The following is a 25,028-nucleotide window of genomic DNA, read 5'->3' as shown; positions in this document are numbered from 1 at the left end:
ATTTCAATACCTTGGGCTTCAGGCTTTATGGGATTACAGAGCAATTGCATACAGTGAGCAGTTCTAAAGATATTTCCACTGAACTCTTCAAGCATTTTTTTCCATCAGAAATTAACAGACAGCAATACTCGAGTGCAGGAAAAAGGCTAAAAGCAACTTCTTTACTTATAAGGGTTCAGAAAATAACTTATGCTGCTGTTTGGTTGTTTCTGAACCTCCTCGTTTGTGATCCCCTCACCTGTAGGAAAAAACGGCTACTAAAAATTCCCCGAGAGAATAATGGTTCTTAAAAGAAGGGTTTTATAAAGATATTATAAAGACAGAGCAGGCTAAGAAGAAGAGAAGCAGAGCAGAGATAGGAAAACTAAAGTGAGAAATTCAAAACATAATTCTACTGCTAACACTACTTCTGAAAAACAAATGAGACTAGAAGCTGTGGCTAACAGAGCATTAATGAAGAAGTGGTTATCCTGCCAGCATCATTCAGCAAGGCGATGAGCAGTCTAGGACAAATTAGGAGAACAACAGAAAGTTTTTAGAAATGTTAAAGTCAATCTGTTGCATATTTGTGTAATAGTTAACTACAGTGCCTATTTCAAACACTGGAACATTATTACATCAATGAACTGAGATTACGGCTATCTGGGTAACATAAGCTGAATCAGAAAGATTCAGGTTCTGTGCTTCAACTTAAGGAAAACACCAAACTTCACTTCCATAATCTTTACACATAGTAGGGTACCCTCATACTAAGCCAACAGCATGCTCCAACATAAAGGCCTCCTGATACTTTCCACTTGGAGGCACTGTGATTTCTTGTAACATCAGCAACTTTGCTAATGTTTTTCTTGGCAGTTTCAGCCTGGATCAAATTATTCAAAGAAGTTCTGCCCAACAACACGGCCATTCTAGGAAACTGGGAAAGATGCTTCACCTTTATGAAAATAATCCAGTCTCCTATTATTTGAGAAATTAATGCTTTAATGTACTGAGATAGCATGCTAGCAATAGGATGCCTTTACTTGCATGCACTCTTTGAACTAGAAATCTTACTGAAATCACATTTCACAGAAAACCAGCAGAGATCTGGTACAGATTCACAACTAAAAACTCTCCTGCCCATTCATGGCATGTCTGAGATGGTCAGTAATGGTTTTCTTGCAATTGCACTTCTAGGCTTGTGTACCATGCCAAAAATGGACTCCAACTGTTGTCCAAGATTCTACCTTGCTCTTGGAATACTCATCAGGCAGTGTGGAAAGCAAGTTATCTACTTCAAATGCAGAGGACACAAGAAACCAGACACAAGAAATAGACCAAGCAAAAAAAGGAACCAGGAGGAGAGAAAGGTCAGACAAAGGAGCCAACAGGGAGACTGCAAGAAAACTGGCAAGCAATTTCAAAAGTAGTAGAATCGAGGATGAAAAAGAAAGGAGATCTGATGAAAAGTTAGGCTACAGAAGGTGTATGTGACTGTGGGTCAAAGAGACTGGAACAGTAAGCTGGTAATGGGAACGTCACACAGTACAAGCAGAAACACACACATACTGAGGGCAGGAGGGGAGATAAATATTGCCTGAAAACTAGTAAGGCAGACATACTGGAGGAGAAGCAAGGAAGAAAAGATACTGGACTAGCTAGCAAGGAGATTAAGACATCAGAAGAGCAAATTAAGGTAACAGCTGAAAGATTTGCGACTAGCCCTCCAGGTTCTGTCTCAGTTGATGAACCATGTGAGTGCTAATCCAGTACTATGGAATGGATTGTTAATTTTCCAACTGGCTATGGGGAAAAAAGCTAGACTTCAGTGTTTCTTATTCAGCTAGAATACTGCAGCTTAACAAGTTACCATGAACCAGCCGAACTGCATCTTGACACACACACAAGGCTCAAACAAACAAGACGAATTAACTCCACGCCCTCCTTACCACTAAGCTAATGCAGTCCCATCTGCTACGAGCCAAAGGTAGACAGACATCTGGGAAGCTGCCTTAGTTGATCCGATTCTCAGCTGCCTGTTAAGCTGCAGTACCTTATGTACCTGAATCTTTAAACTGGAGCATGAATAACTTTATAAAAAACAGAGGCTGGCAACACGCGTACAGCCATTTACAGACGCTTGCCTCTTTCCATTTTCTGCTGTTCATCATTCAGCCAGCTAGAACATGCTCCCCCATTACCTTTTCTTTTTTTCCCTCATAAGGCTATTTTTTTTTTTTCCCTGTGCAGGAACTGCAAACACATAAGGGGCAGAAGGACAAGATCTGTACTGCCACCTGTCAGTCTCCATGGACATCGTCTACCTGACATTCAACTCCTACAGCAACACTTAGCAGAGTTACAGGTAAGCCAAGGCTTTGGCAAATCAAAACTAAAGTTTGTTTTTCATTTGCTCAACATGCGTTAAGATTTTTCCTCAATCTGTGCAATTCAATTCATACACACATTACAGCTCAGAAGCCTTTGTTGTTCTAAGAAAAACATGTTTAAGTGGCTGTTAAGGCAAATACAGTTTATACTTAGCAAGAGGGCACTTTCAATATACTTTTACTGCATTAATGCTTCTAACAGTATTAGGGTCTGGATAGCACCTTTCATCAGCACTTCTCAACTGCAAAAGCACGAGCTTCCTGCTCCTCTGCTGAAACTACCATGTGGAAATCACCTGAAACACTGCTGCAAGATTCCAGTATGCGCCGTCTGTGCTGAAGGCTTTGGACAAAGCTCTGGAGCTGAACTTTGCCACCAGATGACGGCATAATCTCTTGTGCCAGCAATAAATAACTTCTATACTTCTTCTCAGACAGATATACAACTAAAATCAGTATTGTATGGAAGTCTTAGTGATAATGCTGGATAAAGACTTCCATGGCTTACAAGTATACTACCCAGAGACCTGAAATGGGTGCACTGCAGTAATGATGCAGATATTGTTATGACCACAGCTATCAATGAAATAAAAGTTTACCTAGAGCGGAATACAGCTGCCGAGAACTCACTGAAACCTACAAGTAGCTCAGGAAATAATCTGTATTACAAAACACAGCACTTAGTGCCATTATTCTGGCAATAAAATTTACCTGCTGTGATACTATGGAAAATTATTAACCCTACACAGCTGAGTGGCTTTTGTGTTTAATTGAAAATGGCACTATTTGAATTCACGATTAGAGAGGACCGTAAGAAGTGTAAGAACTTGATTCTAGAATTTGTATCATTAGCTTTGTTAAAGCAAGTAAACGTTTGGATAATTTTGTGAAAAGCAATACTGAGAAAATCTCAGTGCTGGAATGCAGCCATGTGATGTCACCACTTTGGTACCCAATGAAAGGTATCACATTTTAGCACTGAAGGGTGTGGTTTTCTTTCTGTTTTTCCATACACTAAGCTATCTTGTAATAGCAGTTACTACTTCTACACTTCAGCATTATTTTAATTTCCTGTGGGGCATTTTGCCTTGAAAAATACTGTTCAAGTACTATTTTTTTTCCTCCCAATTTCCACCTATCTGCAAGAGGGGCACGATTAAAAGTAGGGTTCACTTATATCAAAACAGTAAGAGCAGTAAGCAATTCAGTTCTGTAACTTAGAATGTAACATGAATAGGAAATGCTTAAGAAAGATTATTTCATTCCTCTTACTAAAACTGACTCTTAAATATAGGAAAACCTACCTTGCATATTTAAAAACTGTGAGAATAAAATCCTGCCACAGATTATACAATAATATGACTTTTTAAAATTCTTACTTTTGATAACACAGATGATAATATTGAGGGGGATTTGTTGCAAGAACGTAAGGCTCCCAACTCTGCTTAAATGTATCTAAGATTAAATCTACTGAGATTAACAAGGACTACTCCTAGATATCAAAGCTCTCCGTGATCACAGCCTAAACCTAGAAGCACTGCAATACTACATCAAATTTAGAATACCATGAGCAGTTTATTAAATAAATAAAAGGGAAATTTTCCTAACATGAGAAGTATAACAAAAGAATGCAATTCTTAAAAGCAATCAGTTGTTACTTAAAACACAAAATGAAGGCTTCATTTGCAAATAAAGAACAAAAAATAACCTACTGGATGAACAAAGTTCTGGAGCAAAGCTCAATGCTCAGTAGAAAAAATTGTTTTAGAGATATCTACAACTAGAATGTATTCTTCAAAAATTGTTCTTGCATAGTGAATTTAAGCCCTTTTTTCTTCCCCTAAAATTTGCTTTCAATTTCCATACCCTTTTTTCAACATTGTTTTTGGAAATGTACGTGTTATCACGTATCTGGATACAAATACAGTTTTTTCCCTTAACACACAAGTCTCACAATTTCCTCACTATATTACCAACCTACCTGATGAGCCAAATCCACCAAGTGCAGAGCCGATAGCTGCTCCTAAGGAGCTGCTACTTCCAAAGCCAAGAGATGTACTTCCTGGTTGGCCAGGACCATGTGAAAAAAGGGAACTGTTTGGGGAGTTATTGGTCAAAGAGTTACTGCCATAAAATGAATTGGACTGTAGGCTACTATTTGTTTGCTGTTGCTGTTGCTGTGGCTGGGCACCAAGTGGCCGAAATAGACCGTTCGTGGCTCCCGTGAGATTGTTTGCTGTTCCTCCAGCTGAAGCAGCTGCAGCTGTAAAACACACGTTTTCAATCATAATTACTCTCTCAAACATTTCTGACTGCAAATGGACTATTCAGGTCTAAATCTTATTCTTAAGAACCCCTCTTAAACAAACAAATTCACATATTAAGAAAGAAAATCTGTGGTATCATACAGTCTCAATTACCCAAGGAAATAGAAAAAGTAAGACAGCATATGTCAGAAGCTAATCAAGGCTGCAGGATAGGTAATGTAATGGAAGGAATTTTCAGTGTAAACCTATAAACATTACTGCTTACTGAACTGTGCTTTGATATTCAAATTCACAGTAGCAGAGTTACAGCTAACATTCAAAGACATCTAATGTCAGAGCAAGAAGCTCACAGATCAACTTAAAATCTAATCTTCTGAATAATTTAATTTAAAATAATTTAATTTAAAATAATTTAATCCTGTGTTAATATTTTGGATTTTAATTTAATAAATACAATAAATACAGATGTTTTAATAAGGTGAGGCCAGGCTCTGCCCCAATAAAAAGAAAGCTAGAGACTTTCCATGTAACTAATACTCCTCTTCCGCTTATCCATTCTGTGCATTTTTCCTTGCTATACTTCTCATTAAAAAACAAAACAGAAAACCAGCAACTTTCATAAGAAAAGCATAGCAAGACCCCAGAGTATCTCATCATCTTCTGCCAGGCCGAAGCAATGAAATGATGCTTCCTAGAGGACACCATTCTGAGGAATGATGAGAAGTGCATGTTGTATGCATGGGGAGAGGAAAGGAGAAAATGATAAAACAGCAGACGTGACAATAAGAAACAGCACATGGTATATCCTTCACAACTGGAAATCCTCACAGGGTGTGTATGAACCACATCAACAATATGAAATACTAGTCAACTAACACTGCTGCTAAGGTTCCATACAAACAAGGAAGAAATTTCCACGGAAGGTCAAATACTTACCTGCTTGTGCTGCTGCAGAACTGATTATAACAGGAGTTGAGGCCACCAGTCTGACTGGTGCTCCAAGGCCAGTTCTTGCTCCAGGGCCTACTACTAAGGCACCAGTCTGATCATAATAGGCAGTGGGAGCTAGTACTTGATAGCCTACACAATACAGAATACAAGAATTAGCAGTACGCACAGTCTTGAGCAGTCAACACTGAAATGCCTTGTCAACAAACTGTAAGGGGGAAAACAGCATTTCTGCCATAGTCTCCCAGCACATCGACCAAACATCAAAAGAACAAAAACTATTAATATTGGAAAAGAGTGACAAAAATCTTTTAAAATCTTAGGAACATTCTGTGGTTTAAAAAAAATCTAGAACGGTCACTAGATTTAGCAATTTCAAGTTGAATGTCTGCCTTCAAGGTTAATAAGTCAAGCTTCCAAATACTACAATTGAAAAGGTTCAGCAGCACTGCAAACTTGTCATGATCAGAGCATTACTGCTTCTTCAAGCAATTTAAAATATTCCACTACTGTACTCCTGAAAAGGTGCTGAAATCTATACAATTGAAGTGCTTAGCTAAATGCAAATTTGGTCACTCCTTATATTATCTGTCGCCATTTAAAAGTTTGTCTACAAAAGCACATTAGTGAAGGTGTGTTCCACGTGCAGGAATACTTCTGAACAGAACCAAAATGGTCTAGTCTAGGGCAGTGCAGCAGAACACAGACTGTAATCCAAGAATAACTGCACTCAGTTGAGTTGGAACTCGTAAAGAAAAAGGAAGAGTTTGAAAACAGAAAAACAAGAGCAATGGGAACAATAGAATACAAGACACAAATGAAGGAAAAGATAATAAAAAGTGAAAAAAAGCCAAAATTTTGCACACTGATTGAAATCAGTATGCATGTTCAGCACTAGGCCTAACAGAGAGCATCGCTCCTCACATTCTATCTGAAACAAGTTCTCTCTGAACATGAAGACCTCTAATTTCTGGTGAGTACCTTCATCACCGGGCTCCTAAGTCATATTCTGTTCTCCTGAGTTTGTAAAACAAGATGTAAAATCTCTGCTGATCAGATGGCCTGCTTCAAAAACAGAGCTCAAAACAGCTGCCAACAGCACAGTAGAAACAAAATCTTCAAATCTGAAGACACAAAGAAATCTCAGGTATTAACCAAAGAGGAGAGGAACAGTGAAAATCCAGAACTTCAGGTTTGCTCTCACGTTCAAGATGAATGCACAGTACTGGCTATGAAAAGTTGTCATCACCAGCATTCTGAACATGTCTGTTCCCACTGCTCACCACCTACTTTGAATTTCAGGTGCATCTACAATCTCTTCCTCACCAGCAACACAGGAAAACAGTCTTTCTGCACAGTATGTCCAGAAGTTCAGCCAGTTGAGGAAGGGAAAATTTAGGGTGGATGTCAGGGGGAAGTTCTTTACTATGAGAGTGGTGAGGTACTGGAACAGGCTGCCCAGAGAGGCTGTGGATGCCTTGTCCATCCCTGGAGGTGCTCAAGGCCAGACTGGATGGGGCCCTGGGCAGCCTGGTCTGGTATTAAATGGGGAGGTTGGTGGCCCTGTGTGTGGCAGGGGATTGGAGCTTCATGATCCTTGAGGTCCCTTCCAACCCTGGCCATTCTGTGATTCTGCGATAGTTAAAAATGACAAAGCAAGGTCCTACAATGAAATGGGTTAGGAAATTTAATTATAGGTTCCACCAACTACTTTTGCCTAGAAAACTGAGTTGTGCAGCACTACCGTCTTCACCACTGAGGCTACTAATTTCCCAAGCTAGAGAAAAAATGAGACAGATAACTACTTGGCTTAGTATAGTTCAGCAGAGAATTCAAAGGAGAGTGCTGGAAGATCACATGATATCAGGAAAAATATCACATACACCACAGCATACATTAGCAATATTTAATTACCTACTCCACTAATACTTTTACTCAAAGCGTGTTCAATCTGTATCATCATGTTGGTCCTGCTATTGCTTATCACTGTATCACAGAAAATCACATTTTCAGAACTCAGAATTGGTTAACACGTACCACAATTTGCTCAGCCCACCTACCCTCTCCAGGTGTTCAAATGCACAGATAATGCTACAGCTATATAAGAAAGGACTGAGCACGTCTTTACACCCTTCTGCTCATCTAAAACTAATACACAGCATTTTATACGACTTCAGGCCCAGATAATGTAAATGAACCTATCTTCCAATGTGAAATGCTTGGGGTGGGAGGAAGATGAAAAAAACAATTCAGAAAATTTACACTGTGTTACAGTAACTAAGTGTCCTGGGATTGATGCTAACACAATACATTAGTTTGAGTTTTTCTGAAGTAATTGACTAGATGACTGCTAATCAAATCAGTCAAATAACAAAAGCACCTTACATTATGCCCTGTGCATTACAAAACGCTTGACACTTCTCATTATCTTATACCAGTCACAGACATTTAAAATCAATATGCTGGGTCATAGGTATGATGGTGATTTGCTAGGTCCTGTGTCCCATAATTCCCTTTCTCCTCATGTTTCATTTTGTATTACCTCTCCGTCAAATAATCTCCTCACATCTTTTATCTCAGAACTCAACTGCTCTATCTACATTTATTGTATCAAGATCAGTGGGGAATACTAAAACAAACTGGTTTACCAGTGTTCTGTTTTACTGAAATGATTTCCAAAGGTCTCCAAAATCACACTTTAAAAACTTTCTGCATTCTTTTCACACAAACTTTAAATGCTTTCGAAGAATGAGAAACCAAGAGGAAATCTGTTCTCCTGATCCTCACAACCAATTCTGGGTAGCTCCTATCCATCCAGTAATTTCTTCAGTGTCTGCCACTGGAAAGCTCCGACTCCCTTCCCTCTGCAGCTTCTGTCACTGATGACCCAGGTTGAAGCCAAACATATGTCAGAGTTTTGTCACTTCTCTCTACTCAAGTTAACAGATAGGACACTTCCTACTGCCAACTCAATTGTCTGCCCCTTCTAACACTACCATCCTGACATTCTCTCCCTACTCTGGAGCATAACTTGCAAGTCATCATTGAGTCCTCTCTGTGTAGAAAATTTACAGCTTCTTCCTTCTAATGTACCCAACATCCGGCTGTTCTCTGCACACAAAGCTGAAAATTCATTCAGTCCTTTGTCTTCTCTCTTTCCTTAAATCTCGCAGCCTTCACTCTCCCAAGTTCACCTGCTGTACTGCTAAAGGTTACTTTGTGCTGTCCCGACACAGATTTCTCTCTGCACTCTTCCTCTCACAAATCAAATTCAGAATCTATTTTCCTATCAGTAAATGATTTGGATATGCTATAACCTTTATCATTTTTTGCCAACCTCATAGCTCTCCGTAGATCTGCCACAATTAAATCTGACTTCTATTTAACACTACCTGGAGGTACAAGAAAGTACAACCCACCACAATGGCACACTTTAAATTCTGGGTAACAGAACATGCAATGCCAATAAACAGAAACTGATGGTGTCAACGTTCTATGCATACAGTTCAGACAAATTAATATACATGTTCACCTGCATGCTACATCCATCCATGTCAACAGCTACAGCTGTGTGGATGCAATATAACTGAAGCTACACCTGACCTAGCCTATTCAGGCAGTAATGCCTTCAGAGTGATTCACCTGGCCAGCTGCTAGGCATCTCTTTCAGGGTAAACTGCAACCTCTGTACAGCAAATGCTCGAGCTACATCCTCACAGAGCACAACAGCTCTTTATACAGCTGAGGTCCCAGGGAGATTCCCACGCCCGGATGCCTAAGCTCAGTGCAACCCTCCCCGTTTTTATTTGTAGAGACAAACAGGTACTAATCAGGTGAAATTGGGTGTACCCTCTGACTTTGACTTGTGTATTCATTTAATGAGAACTGTCCAGTTTTGAAGGATTCCTTGCAGTGAGTAATGTGTTGTAGTAGGATTGAAGAATTTGAAATGGAACTGCACGAGCCACTCCACAATCGTCAAGCTCCATGTGCAAAGCAGGAACTATTAACTAGCTATAAACAAACAAAAATCAAATGACAAAATGCACGCACAAAAACTGCACAGTTAAGCCCCTGAGGCTTTTGTAAAGATACCAACAGCAACTCTGGTAAGCTGAACTGTTTGCAGGCCTTCCCTGAGGCTTTGGTGAGGTGCAGAGATGCTACCAAGGGACAGAACCTGTACAAGCCAAATGCACTTGCAGCTACCATCAACTTCACCTGATTTAACTATGTAAAATCTCAATTTTGGCATTCAAGAAGGGCCAAATTATTTTTGTTCAGGTTAACGGTATTCAGCATTTAAAATGATCAGCTTCAACCTGATACATTTATTATATGGTACTGAAACACGTAATACCACCCTGATGTCAGAAGCCATGCCCACTAAAAAAAACAAAAAGCCTCTCAGCGTTGGTGTTATTTCACCTTAAGCACATTCTGATCTTCAGAGATAATTAATCAGTAATTTCCTTCTGAATTTCCAGATTTTGAATTCTGATTTTCAGATTTTAAATATTATCACACTCATAGGCAAAACAAAAAAAAAAGTACTTCAGAAAGAGCAATTATTAGTTCATGGTGCATCAGACTATTCAGACAATTCACAGTGAAGCTTAACACAGTGAGCAGTTGCTTCATTATATGTGAAATCATCCTGTAAACTACGTGTGATACCTCCCGTGCATACACTTATGAACAGAGAAAACATGAGAGGAATTCTTTATGTTTGAAGAATCTGTGCAAATACATAAACAATGCATAACCACATACAACTCAATTCTAAGCAGCTTACCAAAAGCATGGCAGGATTTTGATAGTTAATCTGGTATCTAACAACACCAGTATTTTAACTTTCAGGTCTATTTTCTCAACTCGTTGATAAACACACATACCTGGCATGCCTGTAGCAAGACCCTGACCAAAAGCCAAAGCTGGATTTGCTGCTGCAGCTGCTGCAAGTGACTCTGCCTGCTGCCCTTGCTGACCCTGACTGGGAGTAAGTGGGCGCTGAGTTGCTCCAGCACGCAAAACCTGAAAAAGACCATGTGATACCCTTTACTTCAGAAAGCAAGTCCTTTATATGCTTCAACAGGCTCTGAATAGTTTCTTTGCATATCTGATGCTATTTCCTATTTGAATACTCCACCTTATCAGTTTCAAGAATATTTAAATACAAAGAATAAAAAACATAAACTAATCTGCTGATGGTCATGACAGTGCACGTGCCCTGCTCTGATCTCACTTATGTTCTGTCAATGGTATCAATGGGTAAAGGAAAGAAGAAAATCTGGAAGGCTGATAACATTTATGATTCAGATTATCTAGTGACTGAACACCTGTCCTTCCCTTACAAATAATTTATTATTTGTTTACACTACTGATTATCAGTCAAACTGAGAAGTAATCTAAGTTCTTGCAACTACTTTGTTCCTCTAGGCTTAAACAGCCCTTTCCACGTCCAAAATAAGAGAAAACTATTTACAATATATCCCACACAATACATTATGTGAGATTTATTCCAAGTGGGTATTAATTTTACAGAGAAGGCCCACCAGAGAGACAATACACATTAAACTACGACCACGATCAGCAGGAAGACAGCTCCACCTGGACAGCATAACAGTGACCACTTCTTCATGGTAACTCAAAGTCACTTAGATATCAAATTCCCAATAACAGTACTGAAGTTAATTCCATTGCTAGTGATAATGGTCATTCAAGCATCTATCAAGCATAACATCATAATACATCCATGGATTTCATTTGTGGGCAGAAACACCACTTGTTTGTACAAGTGCCTCACAAAGCTTCAAAACTGCATGTAGACTAACAGTAGAAAAGTGATAAGTATATTTAAAACTCATTTAAAGAAAATTGCAATAAATTCTAGCAGCAACTGCTTAGTCATGATTACCAAGGCAAAAATAACATGACATAGTGATGCTGTAACAAAAATAACCACTCCGTCTCTTTTCCTGCAATCACGGCAGTTCCCTACGCTAGTTTCAAATTTTGTTTTAAAATGTGAGCAATCACACACAGAATTACCTGGACAGGTAAAATCATAACAGTGCAGCAAACAGGACTGCAATAATCAGCAACGTAAGGAAGTTGAGAAATTCTAAAGAACCGAGCACTCAGTTAATTAGTGATATATTAATACTGATACAGCAGAACAACACTTGAATTAAGTAACGTCTTCTGGAACCTGATCTCTATAGAGTGAAAATGCTACAAGCAAGCTATAAAGGAGGTCTCCTCTACACAAGCACGTACCGGCTGCTGTCCCTGTTGTGCCTGGGAAGCTGCTTGTTGATTTGCTGTGGTATTTGCTGCTGCAGCTTGCTGCTGAAATAAATTGGCTGGATACACCCCCCAAGGAACACCATAATACTGAGGCGGAACCACAGCAGGACCTAAAACCAGAACACTTGATTATTCCATCTAATGCAGCCAGTTAAAACAATTGTTTACACTGTTTGCAGCATCCCTCATTGATCTGTTTTCTAATGTCAAAATAGAAACTGGTATTTGAAAATTCAGATAGTCAAAATGATACATTAATATAAGGGTTAATTTAAAGGATTCATACGAAGCCATACTTTCCTTATGAAAAAATAACCCTGTGAGATTCAAGTGATAAAATGAAAAACATGGTGATCAAAGCTCAATCAAAGCATACTCAGAATTAATTTCCATGGTTGGAAGGAGGACATCACTGAAAGAGCCAAATTCATCCTCCAGCAGCACTTTACTAAGACTTGCTCACACACTGCTTCTGCCTCCCGGCCAACTAGGCACAACACTTCAGAGTGCTTGATCCTGTACTTACCTGTTAACCTACTGATAAGTAGAACCCACAGAAGGATAATTTTATATCGTTGTGTTGCACACCATCAAAATAAACACAATACACTCTTTGTACTGCCTTCCCTGTGAAAACATTAACTGGAGATCTAGTATTTTGAGCACTAAGCTAGGACTTGAATACTCCACTGTGTTTCTCAGCAGCATCAACTTTAAAAGAGATTTTCCTGGTCTTGGGGCTCATGTGTAGTCTGGGCCTTGTTAGCACACCGGAGACCCGTTTTATTCTCATGTTCACTGGGAAGGAGAAAATGTGGAATTAGAAAGCTAATGCACCAAGTAAAAACATGCAAGGAAACGCCAGCTGTCTCATCTTCTGAAAATACGATTCTACTAATGTCTCTAACAATCTTATTGACAGTAAGCTTTTTCAGAACAGAGAAACCTAATTGTTGCACGCAGCAGTCCAGAGGAAATAAATGTTCAGAATGCACATATGACAAGAATTGAATTCCTTTTATAAAGTGAAAAGCATCAAATAAACACAACAAATAAACTGCAAACGTCAGTTTCTCTACAAGTCCCTCCTTCCTAGAAATACATCTGCAAACAATATATAGGATGGATCTCAGCTTGTTTTTGGTTTTGTTTTTATTTTTTCCAAATTCATTCAGTGAAATTATCAAGACAAACACAAGAAAGTGTTCAGTTACCTGCTAGGGTGGCTGCTGCAGCTAATCCAGCTGCAGTGTACGGGTCAGTACCTGGAGGAGCAGCACTGATAATGTATGGGTTTGGCACAAAAGCAGCTGGAGCCAAGCCTGCTGAGAACACACCTGCTACAATAATAAACAGAGTTTAATTATAGCTAACAGACTTGGAAAGCATTATCATACTCAAACCAACCAAACCACAAAGCATACCCATTAAAATCAGTACTGCTTATAGTTTGGAACTTTCTAACAGCAGATGCAGTATTATAAAAATCAATGCTTCTGCTTCTTGTCAGTCCTTTCTTGCTTTACAAAGCTGAACAGCTTTGTGCTGCTGACCTACAGACTTCGAAGAAATTGATCTCATTTATACCTACCCACCCTTACACAGAAGCCTTCCGAATAGGAAGCTTGCTGCTAAATTTCTGCTGAAACGTGTACCAGAAGATGCTGCATTTCAAAGAATACAGCGGACTGCTCAGTCAGCACTTTTATACAAAGCAGCTTCTTTGCAGTTTAGAAGTCAAAGTAAGGCATGAGACAAAGCTTGTGGCCTCACACAAACATCTCCAGCTGACATGTTCATCTCCAAGACTGCATTAAGTTAGCTAGATAATGCTGAAAAGCTGCTATTTACAGACTGCCAATCCCTGTCCAGATCTGCCTGACATGATGGCATCTAGGTGAATGAGCTGGTGAGGGAAACTTTATCACTGTACCACAAGAGAACAAAGACTTCACTCTGAGATGCAGCTTCTCCTCCTTTTTGCTCTTCTGCACAAGAACCCTTTATCCCCTCACAGCTAGTGCACAAATGCGTACACCTCTGTCAACCTTGTGGTGAAGCAGGAAGGGCAGAAGCTTTAAAACCTGTCCTACTACTGTGTCACATCCGGATGTGCTCCCATCCTCAAGGAATTGCACCCATGGAGGTGCCCACTCCTCTCTCCCCAAAGCACATCTTTGTAACAGTGGCTGTGAAACTGATACTGTGGTAACTGCCACACAGCCTGCTGGTGAGCTGCCAGCAGGCCTCATGCAAGAATTTAATGCATTGACTTCATTCACTGAGTTATTTTAGAAAGACAACCAAATTTCTTCCTACAGAGTAACTCTAAAAACAAAGAAGTTTTTCTATGCCATTAGAAGAAAGAGTTCATCAACCTGAACTAAAAGTTTTACTTCAAAATTCTACTACAAATAGTTGTTTTTTTTTTTACTAGAGTATGAAAAATATTAAACAGCACAACAGAAGTGCACATTTTTGCAATTTTTAGTACTTCAATGTAGTGTTTCTGCCACTGCTTTCAGGAGAAAAGTCTTTTCTGTCTCTTTTTTTTAACATTTAATCCCATCAGAACTTAAATATGCTACATAAGCAAAAGTAACTTTTATTTCTTTGCTTGCAACAGTTCTAGGCGAATAAAAACACAAAACAGAACCAATCACAAAACAGCATTTTCTAAAAGCTGGCCAGTCATTCTGAGCCATTTTCAAGGGCACCACCAAAATGAGCCAACTGATCAATATCTATTTAAATTAGAATCTATTTAAATTAGGTGAAACAATTAGGAGAGCAACACACAGCTGTCTGCCACCAGCCCCTGCTGCACTTCACACAAAGCTCACCTATGTGAGGCTGCTGAGCCGCAGCCAGGGCGTACTGCTGCTGCTGGGCTGCTGTTAACTGCTGCACAGTCAGAGCATTAGTCCTCTGGAAAAGCTATTAGGAAAACGAAACAGAAAAGAAAAAAAAAAAGGAGCATTTTCAAGAGTCAGGACTACAGTTTGCTAGGATTTACTTTACCAAAAGGAATTTTTGAGCCAAGCTTCTACCCTATGAAATTACTTAACTGGAAAATTACATGCCAATATTCTTCCCAGATTAACTGTACATTTATCTGCCTCTGACTATCTCATGGATATTTAATAAAACAGAGTACATATGTTTAAACGACTACTGAAGACAATAGCACTTAAAGGACCAATGTGACATGCTTTGAAATCCAATACTAACCTGCTGCTGAGAATTGTAGTCAAAAAGTCCTACAGTAGCTCCCGAAGAGTCCATCTGTACCTGATTGCCAGGATAATCAAACTGTAGAGAATCAAGACCAACTTGTTCCATGGCATCTAGATTCTGATTTTCTGGGTTGGAAAATTCTTCTACCAAGGGCTTGTGGGCTGTAGGATTGGGAAGTGGACCCAATCCTTCTGTGGTGCTGGGATTGGGGCCCAAGCGTTCAGCTACTTCTGTTGGGGAGGCTTGTCGACTTCCAGGGGTACGACTGTTCAGAAGAAATTCAAGACAGGCTCTTACAGTCTTAAATAACACTACCCACCAATAGAGTACAGTATTTCTATTTTATAGGGATCTCTGAGCTCTGAGATGTTACAAAGAAGTTACAAAGGAGAGTAGAGGGATTTTAAGCAGCATGCACTGATGGTTCAAGATAAAGGACACATTTCACTTCAAAGCATATTTTTTATTTTTAAACTTTAGAATATACAGCTCTCTAAAATCACTGTAAAATAAACAAAGTAATCACCAAAGCTAGTGATGGTGGAATGAAATAAACTGTAATAATCTGTAACTTTTGGGATGGCTTTGTTATTGCATTTTGGGAGGGACAGAATTAATAAAAAACAATTCAAAAAGAAATAATTAGAAAAAGAAACAAAAGGACACAGCTGTGTATTCATGCCAAAGGAGAGAAAGCAACAATAAAACTTCAACAGGAAAAGACACACACAATATAGCAAGTATCTTTCACATCTCAAAAGCAAATAATGCATTTTCCACCTCTACGTAAAGCAGACTCAGAACTCCCTCACATTTAGCATTTGATCAAAACATTTCATTTCCCCACACGAGTCATTTAACAGACTACACCAATGACTGATTATGGAAAAAAGTGTTCCTCATATAATCTCATCAGTTCCATCTTAAGTTCCTTAAGAATGAACACAGCCCGTTGTCTGATCTTCAGGATGGAGTAAAATGGGAGCGTTTGATTTCTTTTGGCAATACATCAGAGATGTGCACCTGGAAATTGTATACTATGCCAAAACCTTGAGGTTTGTCTTTCTATAAGAAAAGAGCTGGTGGTGGCTGATATTTAGCCACCTACACTTGCACTGTAAGTTCACACATCTTAAAATGCCGTTAGGAGGATGAAATTTAGAGAGTAGCAACTGACCAGTCACCATCATTCTCACATCTCCACAGGCTGCACTGACTACATCTCCACTGACTACAGGTGAATCTCTCAGTGCATGCAAACACCTGCAATGAGATGTCAACTGATTGATGCTCTGAAAAGATTCCCACTCCCGTATTTGGTCTGGATGATGCTCTCAGACACACATTTGGACCTGTTGGAGACAGGAGTTGGTCTTGGTGGTCCTAGTGGGTGTCTTCCAGCTCAGGATATTCTATGATTCTATGACTCTACCCTAATTTGGACTTGCATCCTATGCTGTGTGTCATGCCATACGATTTAGACTAGCATTTTTTTTCTGACAAAAGTCTAAAATGCAATTCTGGGAGTGAGTTCTGTGAGGAAATTTGTAATCCCTTAACAGCATTAGTTGTCTTGGCAGAGCACTATAATTACATGTATTTATGGTTCTTCAAGAAAAATGCAAATTACATTTAAGATCACTTTACTTGTGAAGATGGGGTTCACAACCACAAAAATCAATCTTGCAGGATCAACCTGTATCTATTCCAAGAGTCCACTGACAGAAGACTAATTCTAGGATAGAGGCACAGCCTCTGTAGTACCTGCTCTCCTTCCTCTTCAGGGCTCCAAAGCTATCCCCTCTTACTCACCAAGGCAAAGAAACCTGCTAGAATTTAAATGTTTGCTAGTATCAATCCTGCAGACTGCACAGCTAGAAATCACTTAGTAAGTTCAGTCAGCAATACTTTATGGTCTTTTCTTAGGACAAAATCCTTCAGGTGAAAGCACAGTTACATTGGGCATTTTTTGAATGTAAGGAACAACCTACAACAATCATCTATCTATAAGTTACTGCACATCTACGTATCCTAGCTTGCAACTATATTTAGCTCAATGAATAAAACCGAGTTTGAAGCTGTTTAACATTCCTTATTCTTCCCAAGGGACGTACAGTATCAACAAAGCAAAGAACAACAAGAAAAGAAACAGTTATTTCAGTACATATTTTAGTTAAAAAAAATGTCCTAAGTACAATAAAAATACAAGGAGGAGCACAGGACAAAGTTTTGTTTTACTATGTATGTTTACTTAGTAAAGGATGCTCCTTACATCAGTACTGTTCTGTTGCTATAGTTAAAGTTGTGTCAATACTTCAATTATAAACCTCTGTTTGAGAGCCTTATAGCATCACTTCCTATGGGCCATTTCAATTAGATGGCCTTATTTTTTGAGAGGTTTTCTGGCTTTGGATGCTTCTTTGCTCTACTTTTTAATCATTTCCTACTTTAAATAACACAAAAGGTACTTCTGTACTGGGCAGCCTGGTCTAGGGGTCGGTGACCCTGCCCACAGCAGGGGGGTTGAAAACAGATGATCTCTGAGGTCCTTTTCAACCCAGGCCATTCTATGAGTTTATGATTCTATGATTTGCAAACTGTTATTTCAAAACTGAAATAGATCCTGGCGAAAGCAGGACAAAATATATATATATATATATAAAATAGAAAGTAACTTCATTTATTTCACATATTGCAGAATGCATCCGAAAGGAGGTAATTAGTTTGAGCTCTCTAATATGTGTGCTATTATATTATTCTCAGTAACAGATCCTGAAAAATAGGTCTGAAGAATCCTTCCTTAGCCTTAGGTAATTACATTTTTAAGGGGTAGAAAATACTTAAATACGAGATTCAAACATGCATTTTAATATACATGCTTAATTATAAACTAATGAAAGCACAACTATTAGGTCACGTTCATCACATTAATACGAATTAATGAGCAGTACTCTAGTTTTCTAATCCTGCTAATTCTTCTCTCTGACAATTATAAATGCACTAGTCACCTAAAAACACAGATTAGTCCTTTAAAAACATCCAATCTGAAATGCATTTTAGCATTATTAAAAAAGCAGGCTGGCTGTGCTATCATACAGGAACGTATCATTCAAAAACCTTGAGTTTGTTCCATTTTTTTTTTCCCTAGGAAAAGAATGAAACGGTAACACCACTCCATGCAGTGAACTGGGACACTTGGCTCTGCGAACTCTCATCCAAGTACATAATTCCCACAAAAACTTTTGTGGAGAAATAACTGTGTGAGGCTGAGGTGCTGACCAGCAAAATCACAAGGTACGTTGCAATTCTGTAGGATTATCTCTCTACAACAGTCAGGTGCAAAAGTTAGAAATATCAAAAGGAAGCAGAGAGAGAAAAGGATTGACTTTGTAATCAAAAGGGTGAAAGCTTTCATCCCCCTTTAATTCACCACATTGTGAAGGTACTCGTTTGCTTGACGAAATACTTCATTAAAATGAATTTGTCTCATGAGAAGTGACACACACACTAATGACATCCCAAGAAACACGTGGCACAGTGGGAAAGGAAGGACGTGAGGCAGCAAGAATCAATCTGCAGCTGGATAATGTTTGAAGCTGACACACAAACCAGAACTGTAATAATGCCTAAAGAGACATGTTCGCCTTCTCGAGAAACAGTTAAAAGCTTACTTAAAATCTTTGCAATCGGCATCCATTCCATTTGGCAAACCTCTGCCATTTATTTTAGTAACATCCTCATCATCTCCTTGTTTAAGATCTCTGTTTTTGTCCTCCTCAAATGGAGAAGCCTTGCCTTTCTGATCTCCTTTCTCAGGTCCATCTGTTTCAGCATCTCTAGTGCCCTGAGGAAAAAGAATCTGTTTGATTCTGAATATTGAACAGAACACAACAGGAGCACCACAAGGTGACCTAATTCTGCACTACAGCGCACGTAAACAATACAAACAGTTTGTTTTCAATACAATTGCATCTGGTGGGTAACTTGGTCACCAAGTTTTGACCACATGCAATTAAAAACTGCCAATATGTGAAAAGGAATGCCAGGATTTATAATGGAAGAGCTAACTCAACCTTAACTATAGCGGTGCTGTTGAAGCAATAACACTTAGTTTATACAGTTAAAACATCCAGTACATCAAACCCCCTTAGTGAAACACAGAACAGGAAGACCTAGGAAAAAAAGAACAATATGCATTTTCAATTATTTGTGACCTTTTCCCTCCTCTCCTTCAAGGCATTAGGAAAGCACTGTTTTTAAGGCAGCTGTTTAGTCAAGATTCCCAAAGTACTTCCCTCTGACCTCCTTAGCCCCCTCCAACCAAGGAAGACAGGCAGATAGCAACTTTACACCCTTCCTAAAGAGAAGAGGAAAAAAAAAACTGGACAAACCACATAGAAAAAATAACCCTGTAAATCACTAAGACCATAGCACGTAACTACATAAGCTTAACACGCTGTGTTACTTACAAAAGCTCCTTTCCTAAACCGGGAATCCAATTTATCAGCTGGAGAGGAACTTAACACATATTCTACCATGCTCACTCCAAGGCCACCACTTTCTGATCGTGGAGACAATACAGCATTTACTTCACTGTTTCCATGAAAACCCTGTCCAGGCTTTCTCTGTACCATAATAGGCTGGGACATAGAATGGTCTGTTAAAACAAACAAAAAAATCACAGTTGTACTTTCTGAATACAACTTGCAATATTTGTGCATTTCATTACAGGTGAGGTATCAAACAAGCTGAAAAATAAATTAATTCAAAATCCCACTTTCCAAAGGTGTTATTAGCATACAATCACCAGGGCTATGCACAATTAAAAAAAAAGTAAAACCAAATTCATTACATGGATATCTAACAGTATACTGCTTTACTTTAAAATAACACATACTAAGTAATCAATTTTTCAGTACGTATCTGTTTATCACTTACGAGGAGTTCCCCATGCAGTCTCTCTCCACTCATCACCAAGGAATATCCCTTTTTGTCCATCTTTTGCTGAATCATCAGGTTCCCAAAACTTTTTGGCAGGTAAAAGCTGTGTGAGAAAATTGTCTTTTTAATAAAATGATTACAAATAGGCAAAAATTAACAACACAACTAGGATGACGGGCAATTTGTTTTAGAGATACCAAAGTCAGCTTTACATGAGAAAGCACACATAGTCTGAATAATTAAAACACCTGAAGTTGTTACTGAAGCTGATGATGCATTAAGAATTTGCTCCAATAACTGCGACAAGGCTGATCCTGAAGTTACAAGGAAGAGATATAGAATACATAACCAGTTATGATAAAAAGCTGAACTAATAATCCTCTCAGAAACCTGGAACTTTGCATGGTCTCATTTTGGCTCAGAAGCTGGGCCTTTAACCAGCACCACTGTGAGAGACAGAAAGAAAGGAGTTATGTTCCAGATTTCAACAAACAACTGACCTGCACTGTGACAAGTCAGCTCCCTTAGACCACATGGATCTCCTGATTATAAACTGGTGACCATCAAATTTGAAGTTTCAAGTGCCAGTCATTTAATATAGCTATATGATTCTATTCATTACTATTACTATTCATTACTAAGCAAAGTTTCAGGTCAAATCAGTAACAGAATAATTTCTTTCAAGATATAATAATATCTTGATAATAATTTCAAGACCAGAAGACAGTGCAAAACTATAGAAGTACCACACAAGAATCTCTCCTGTTATTTAACTGACAGATAAAAATCATTCAACATCACAGCTGCTTAATACGAGCCCTGACGAAGCTACTAACAAGATTTTTTTTCCTAGGTTTTTATTAATGTAGCTTTGAGAGAGTTTGTAAAAACTGCTTAAAGAGGGTAAGACTGCCATTAGCAGGCCACAAAACCAAGAGAGGTGAAGGAAGCAGGGATTGCTGATTGATGTCTCCTAGTTTACAAGAAATGATCCCCAGAAAAATGTTTAGCTAAACTAGATACTGAAATCCCTGTGTTCCTTACATAAAGAATTCAGTAACACCGAAGAAATGGTGGATGGAAGATCAACAGTCAACACTTCACAAAACCACCTATGGAAGAGTTCTATGCTTGCAGTACTGCAGCAATGACACAGGTGCTTTTTCTCAGTACATGGGAGAACCACCAGCAGCTGTCAAACAAATATGCCCTGGGAGCACCAGAATATTGAGTTTACCACAAACTTAAGAACTGGGTGAAGTCTGCCATCAGAGGATTTCAAAGAAGATTCATGGAATCTTAAAACTACAGTTCAACTAAAAAGCAACAGATGATACATTACAGATAAACTGAGAAAATCTATTAATATTTCTCAGCTCTGCGTAGCACCAATTCTGCAGTAGTGCTACTTTTTCCCTTTGTCGTACAGAGGTAGACAAAAAGCATTTTCTGTTATCTGCAGAGCCTTTTATAGGGAAACAGAACCACAACTCATATTAAGCACAGTCCATCAGAAGTTCAAGGGTACTTCCAGCTGAGGTGAGAGAGATGAGAAACACGGAAGTGAAGGTCAGAACAAAAATATCTTGGGTCTCATCAAATCATCATGTAGCTTCCAGTATGCTTACCTTCAATTAGAGTTTACATATATATATATATATATATATTATTTTTTTTTTTTCTTAATTCCACTATCAGACAGATGTTCAGATGAAGCAGTGGAAAGCAATAAGCAGACGGAAGTAGAACACACTGCAATTCTGATTTCAAAATTCATTTTCAGAGTTCCTATTACAGGAAGAAATTGTTCACTGATAAAAAGACACAATAGTGACCACTGGCAAAAGGTTGTGTACTTCCTTTTCTGTTGTATTTTATGTATGTGTTTTTCTCTGTTCTAAATTGAATGCTTTTAACTTCCAAACATATGCATTCAACTTCTTGTCTTATGTTTTCTGGTTGACAGTAAAGCTTCCAAATAAACATAATGCATCACCTATATCTCAGGAGGCTACAGTGAAAGCTGAACAGATTCATGGAGACATTTTTGATTAAATTTTTACGTAACAAAAAGTCCCTCAACTATCTACAGAAACTGACATTCTTGAAGATTATAATCTGTGCCTTCCCGTGGAGGAGTGACCTGGATTTTTAGGCTTTTGTTTGTTTTTTTAGAGAGAGAGTGTTGATGGGTTGACATACTATGTCCATTCAAAGGGATTTTTAGCTATTGGATTGCCATATAAAGAAGCAGCTGTGGCAGCTGTCAATTACCTCACTGTAGACTCAAAAATGTGTTTTTCAAACACAAGAACTGTGGTCTTCTCCAACAGAGAAGAAAAAAATCAACAGTAACTACAACATCTTGCTCTGATAACATGCCTTGTGCTCAATACTTCCTACATTTAATCTAGTAACCTGCAGTTCAAAAGACACTTTACAAAAATGCATCCATTTCTAACTCAAAAGAAAGAGTGCCGTATTTCTTACTAAGCTCTTCTAACAGTATGCTCAAGTGTCTTCTTCAGTATGAGCCTTGCTTCCTTTCATTCTCCGCTGGATGAACAAAGCTCTTTTCTATGCACAGATAATAACCAATTATGTTAAAGGTCACTCTTAACCAGCTCTATTAAGTAACTACACAGTCTCAATTATGGGGTCTTAACAACTTTTCCTCCCCAAGATCAGAAGTTATTACTATGTAGCTCAATACAAATTCTCCAAATGAAGTTTTGAGACCAGAAATGGATACTCTGTCCCTAAAATAAAACCAATATGCAATTTGTTCCCCACTTGTACCATTTCCTGAAGGGAGGTTGTGATGAGGAGGGGTTTGGCTTCTTCCAGGCAACAAGCAGGACCCAAGAAAATGGCTGCAAGTTGTATCAGAGGAGGTTTAGACATAAGGAAGGACTTTTTCTCTCAGAGAGTGGTCAGGCACTGGAATGGCTGCCAGGGAAGTGGTGGAGTCGCCGTCCCCGGCAGTGTTCAAGAGGCATCTGGATGAGGAGCTACGAGATACGGTTTGGTGCATGTGGTAGCAATGGTAATGGGAGGATGGTTGGACTACATGACCTTGTAGGTCCTTTCCAACCTTGTGAATCCATGATTCTAAGAACAGATGTTACCAAATAAAATTATTTTACATTCCAAATAAAATTAATTTTACATATGGCCGTATGAGGTCAAACAAAGGGTCCTGGAGCCCTGAAAGCCAGCCCTGAAATAGGAAACAGCAGATGCCTGAAGAAGCAAAATAGCAACACGTGCCAGTATGTCTTCAGAATATCATCCTGACCTTGAGAGCCATGACTGCTGTTGAAAGCTGGAGCCAGAAGCAGCATCTGCATTTAACCATCTAAGAGGTACAACTGCAGGTGATATTTTCAAAGAGATGCCTGCAGAACAGCAGATCTCCTGCTAACAGAGCTCTGGTTCGCTTCTTTACAAAAGAATTACAAGATGGAAAGAGATCAAGGATGACTCTGTGGAACAACACATCTGGCTCACGTTCTGCAGTCCCAGTCCTGCTACTGACTCACAGCAGGCTCAGTTCAGACAAAGACTTTAACAGAAAGATTTCCAGTATGCATCCTTCCCAAAATACTTGCATCAGGATTCATGTGCAGTCTTCATTTCAGCAATGATGTGGGAAATAAGACCTAACAGCCTCTTGACGTCAAGAAATGCTGAATCCCACTGGGAGGAAAAAAACAGACCAAGAAGGGTAAAAGAATTACATGGACAAGAAATTAATTTCAGTTCAGAAAAAAAAAAAAATTAACAGAGAACAAAGATTGAGGAAGAAGTCTATTTCCCAATAGCTAGAAGCACATCATCTGAAATGATCCCTTCAAACCTTCTGAAGTAGGCAGATGGAAGCAGTTAAGAATGCACAACTACCAATTCAGTTTACACGGGTATGTGTGAGGGTATTTTCTCTAGTATTTTGGAAGGCTATTAATATATTCAAAAAGAAGGTCAAAACGGTTTGCATTAGGTTCCATGCAGTGCAGCACTGCTGTGAAACACTAAGTAACACAAAAATTACAATGTCAACGCAGCTATCTGAACATGCAACTAAATCAAGATACATGAAATACAAGGGGAAATGGTTTTAAGTTGAAGGAGGGAAGAGTTAGGTTGGATGTCAGGGGGAAGTTCTACACTAATGAGTGGTGAGGTGCTGGAACAGCTGCCCAGAGAGGCTGTGGATGCCCTGTCCCTAGAGGTGCTCAAGGCCAGGTTGGGCAGCCTGGTCTGGTATTAAATGGGAAGGCTGGTGGCCCTGCTTGTGGCAGGGGGTTGGGGATTCATGATCCTTGAGGTCTCTTCCAACCTGGGCCATTCTATGATTCTATGAAAGACGTTACTGAAAGGTGTAACAGTCTCATCAGGGTCACAATACAGTGACAATCAGATTCCTGATACAAGATGACTGCAACAGAACTCCTCTTCCAAAAAAAAAAAAAAAAAAAAAAAATTAAAATTATTTAAAGCAAAGTCTTCACAGCTCTGCAGAATTCGTTAAATGCTTCACTTAAGTAAAAAAGATCAAACACAAATAGCAACTTGTCAGGCAACAAGTGTTGAGCAACCAGAACACATTTGTTTTCTGTCAGTGAGTTACAGTTTCCCTTGAGCATGCAGTCTTGTAATTACCTTTTAAAAATTAAGAAGAAATATTGTCAGCAATTCCATTATCAAAAACTTTATTAACATCCAGCAAAAGAAACAGATCATTATTTGAAATTTTTGTTTAATGTGAATATATTTCATTATTATGTGCTGCCAAGGCAAGTAATGGATGTTGATTACTTTTAAAAGTTCAGGTCTTTCAAAGACAGTTTCCAAAGTCACTGTCTATGATGCCCAGATCTTCAGAAGTACTCTGACAATGGGAATGAATCAAAAAACTCCTCCCCATCGTTACAATTGTACAATAGTCCTTCTACTC

At 38.9% G+C, this 25,028-nt stretch overlaps 1 protein-coding gene across 8 annotated transcripts in view; it reads right to left on the bottom strand.

The window, feature by feature from the left end:
• The window catches only part of PUM2 (pumilio RNA binding family member 2), a 63,991-nt gene that overhangs the window by 20,629 nt on the left and 18,334 nt on the right, over positions 1–25,028 (bottom strand). For 6 of the 8 annotated variants that reach the window (XM_052688130.1, XM_052688147.1, XM_052688139.1 and 3 more), the window contains 10 exons: positions 20,069–20,174; positions 19,600–19,787; positions 18,802–18,974; positions 15,125–15,395; positions 14,737–14,830; positions 13,108–13,233; positions 11,864–12,003; positions 10,480–10,618; positions 5,573–5,716; positions 4,351–4,632 (listed from right to left, as the gene is read on the bottom strand). In XM_052688130.1, coding sequence (XP_052544090.1) covers positions 4,351–4,632; positions 5,573–5,716; positions 10,480–10,618; positions 11,864–12,003; positions 13,108–13,233; positions 14,737–14,830; positions 15,125–15,395; positions 18,802–18,974; positions 19,600–19,787; positions 20,069–20,174 — 1,663 coding nt within the window. The remainder of the gene's footprint in view (positions 1–4,350; positions 4,633–5,572; positions 5,717–10,479; positions 10,619–11,863; positions 12,004–13,107; positions 13,234–14,736; positions 14,831–15,124; positions 15,396–18,801; positions 18,975–19,599; positions 19,788–20,068; positions 20,175–25,028) is intronic. The other 2 variants (XM_052688109.1, XM_052688123.1) reach the window with 1 other exon arrangement.

This window comes from Tympanuchus pallidicinctus, unplaced genomic scaffold (assembly GCF_026119805.1).
Source record: "Tympanuchus pallidicinctus isolate F22 unplaced genomic scaffold, pur_lepc_1.0 scaffold1, whole genome shotgun sequence".
Classification (NCBI taxonomy): Eukaryota; Metazoa; Chordata; class Aves; order Galliformes; family Phasianidae; genus Tympanuchus; species Tympanuchus pallidicinctus.
The sequence above is the reverse complement of the archived record's forward strand: the minus strand, read 5'-3'. Positions and strand labels throughout refer to the sequence as shown.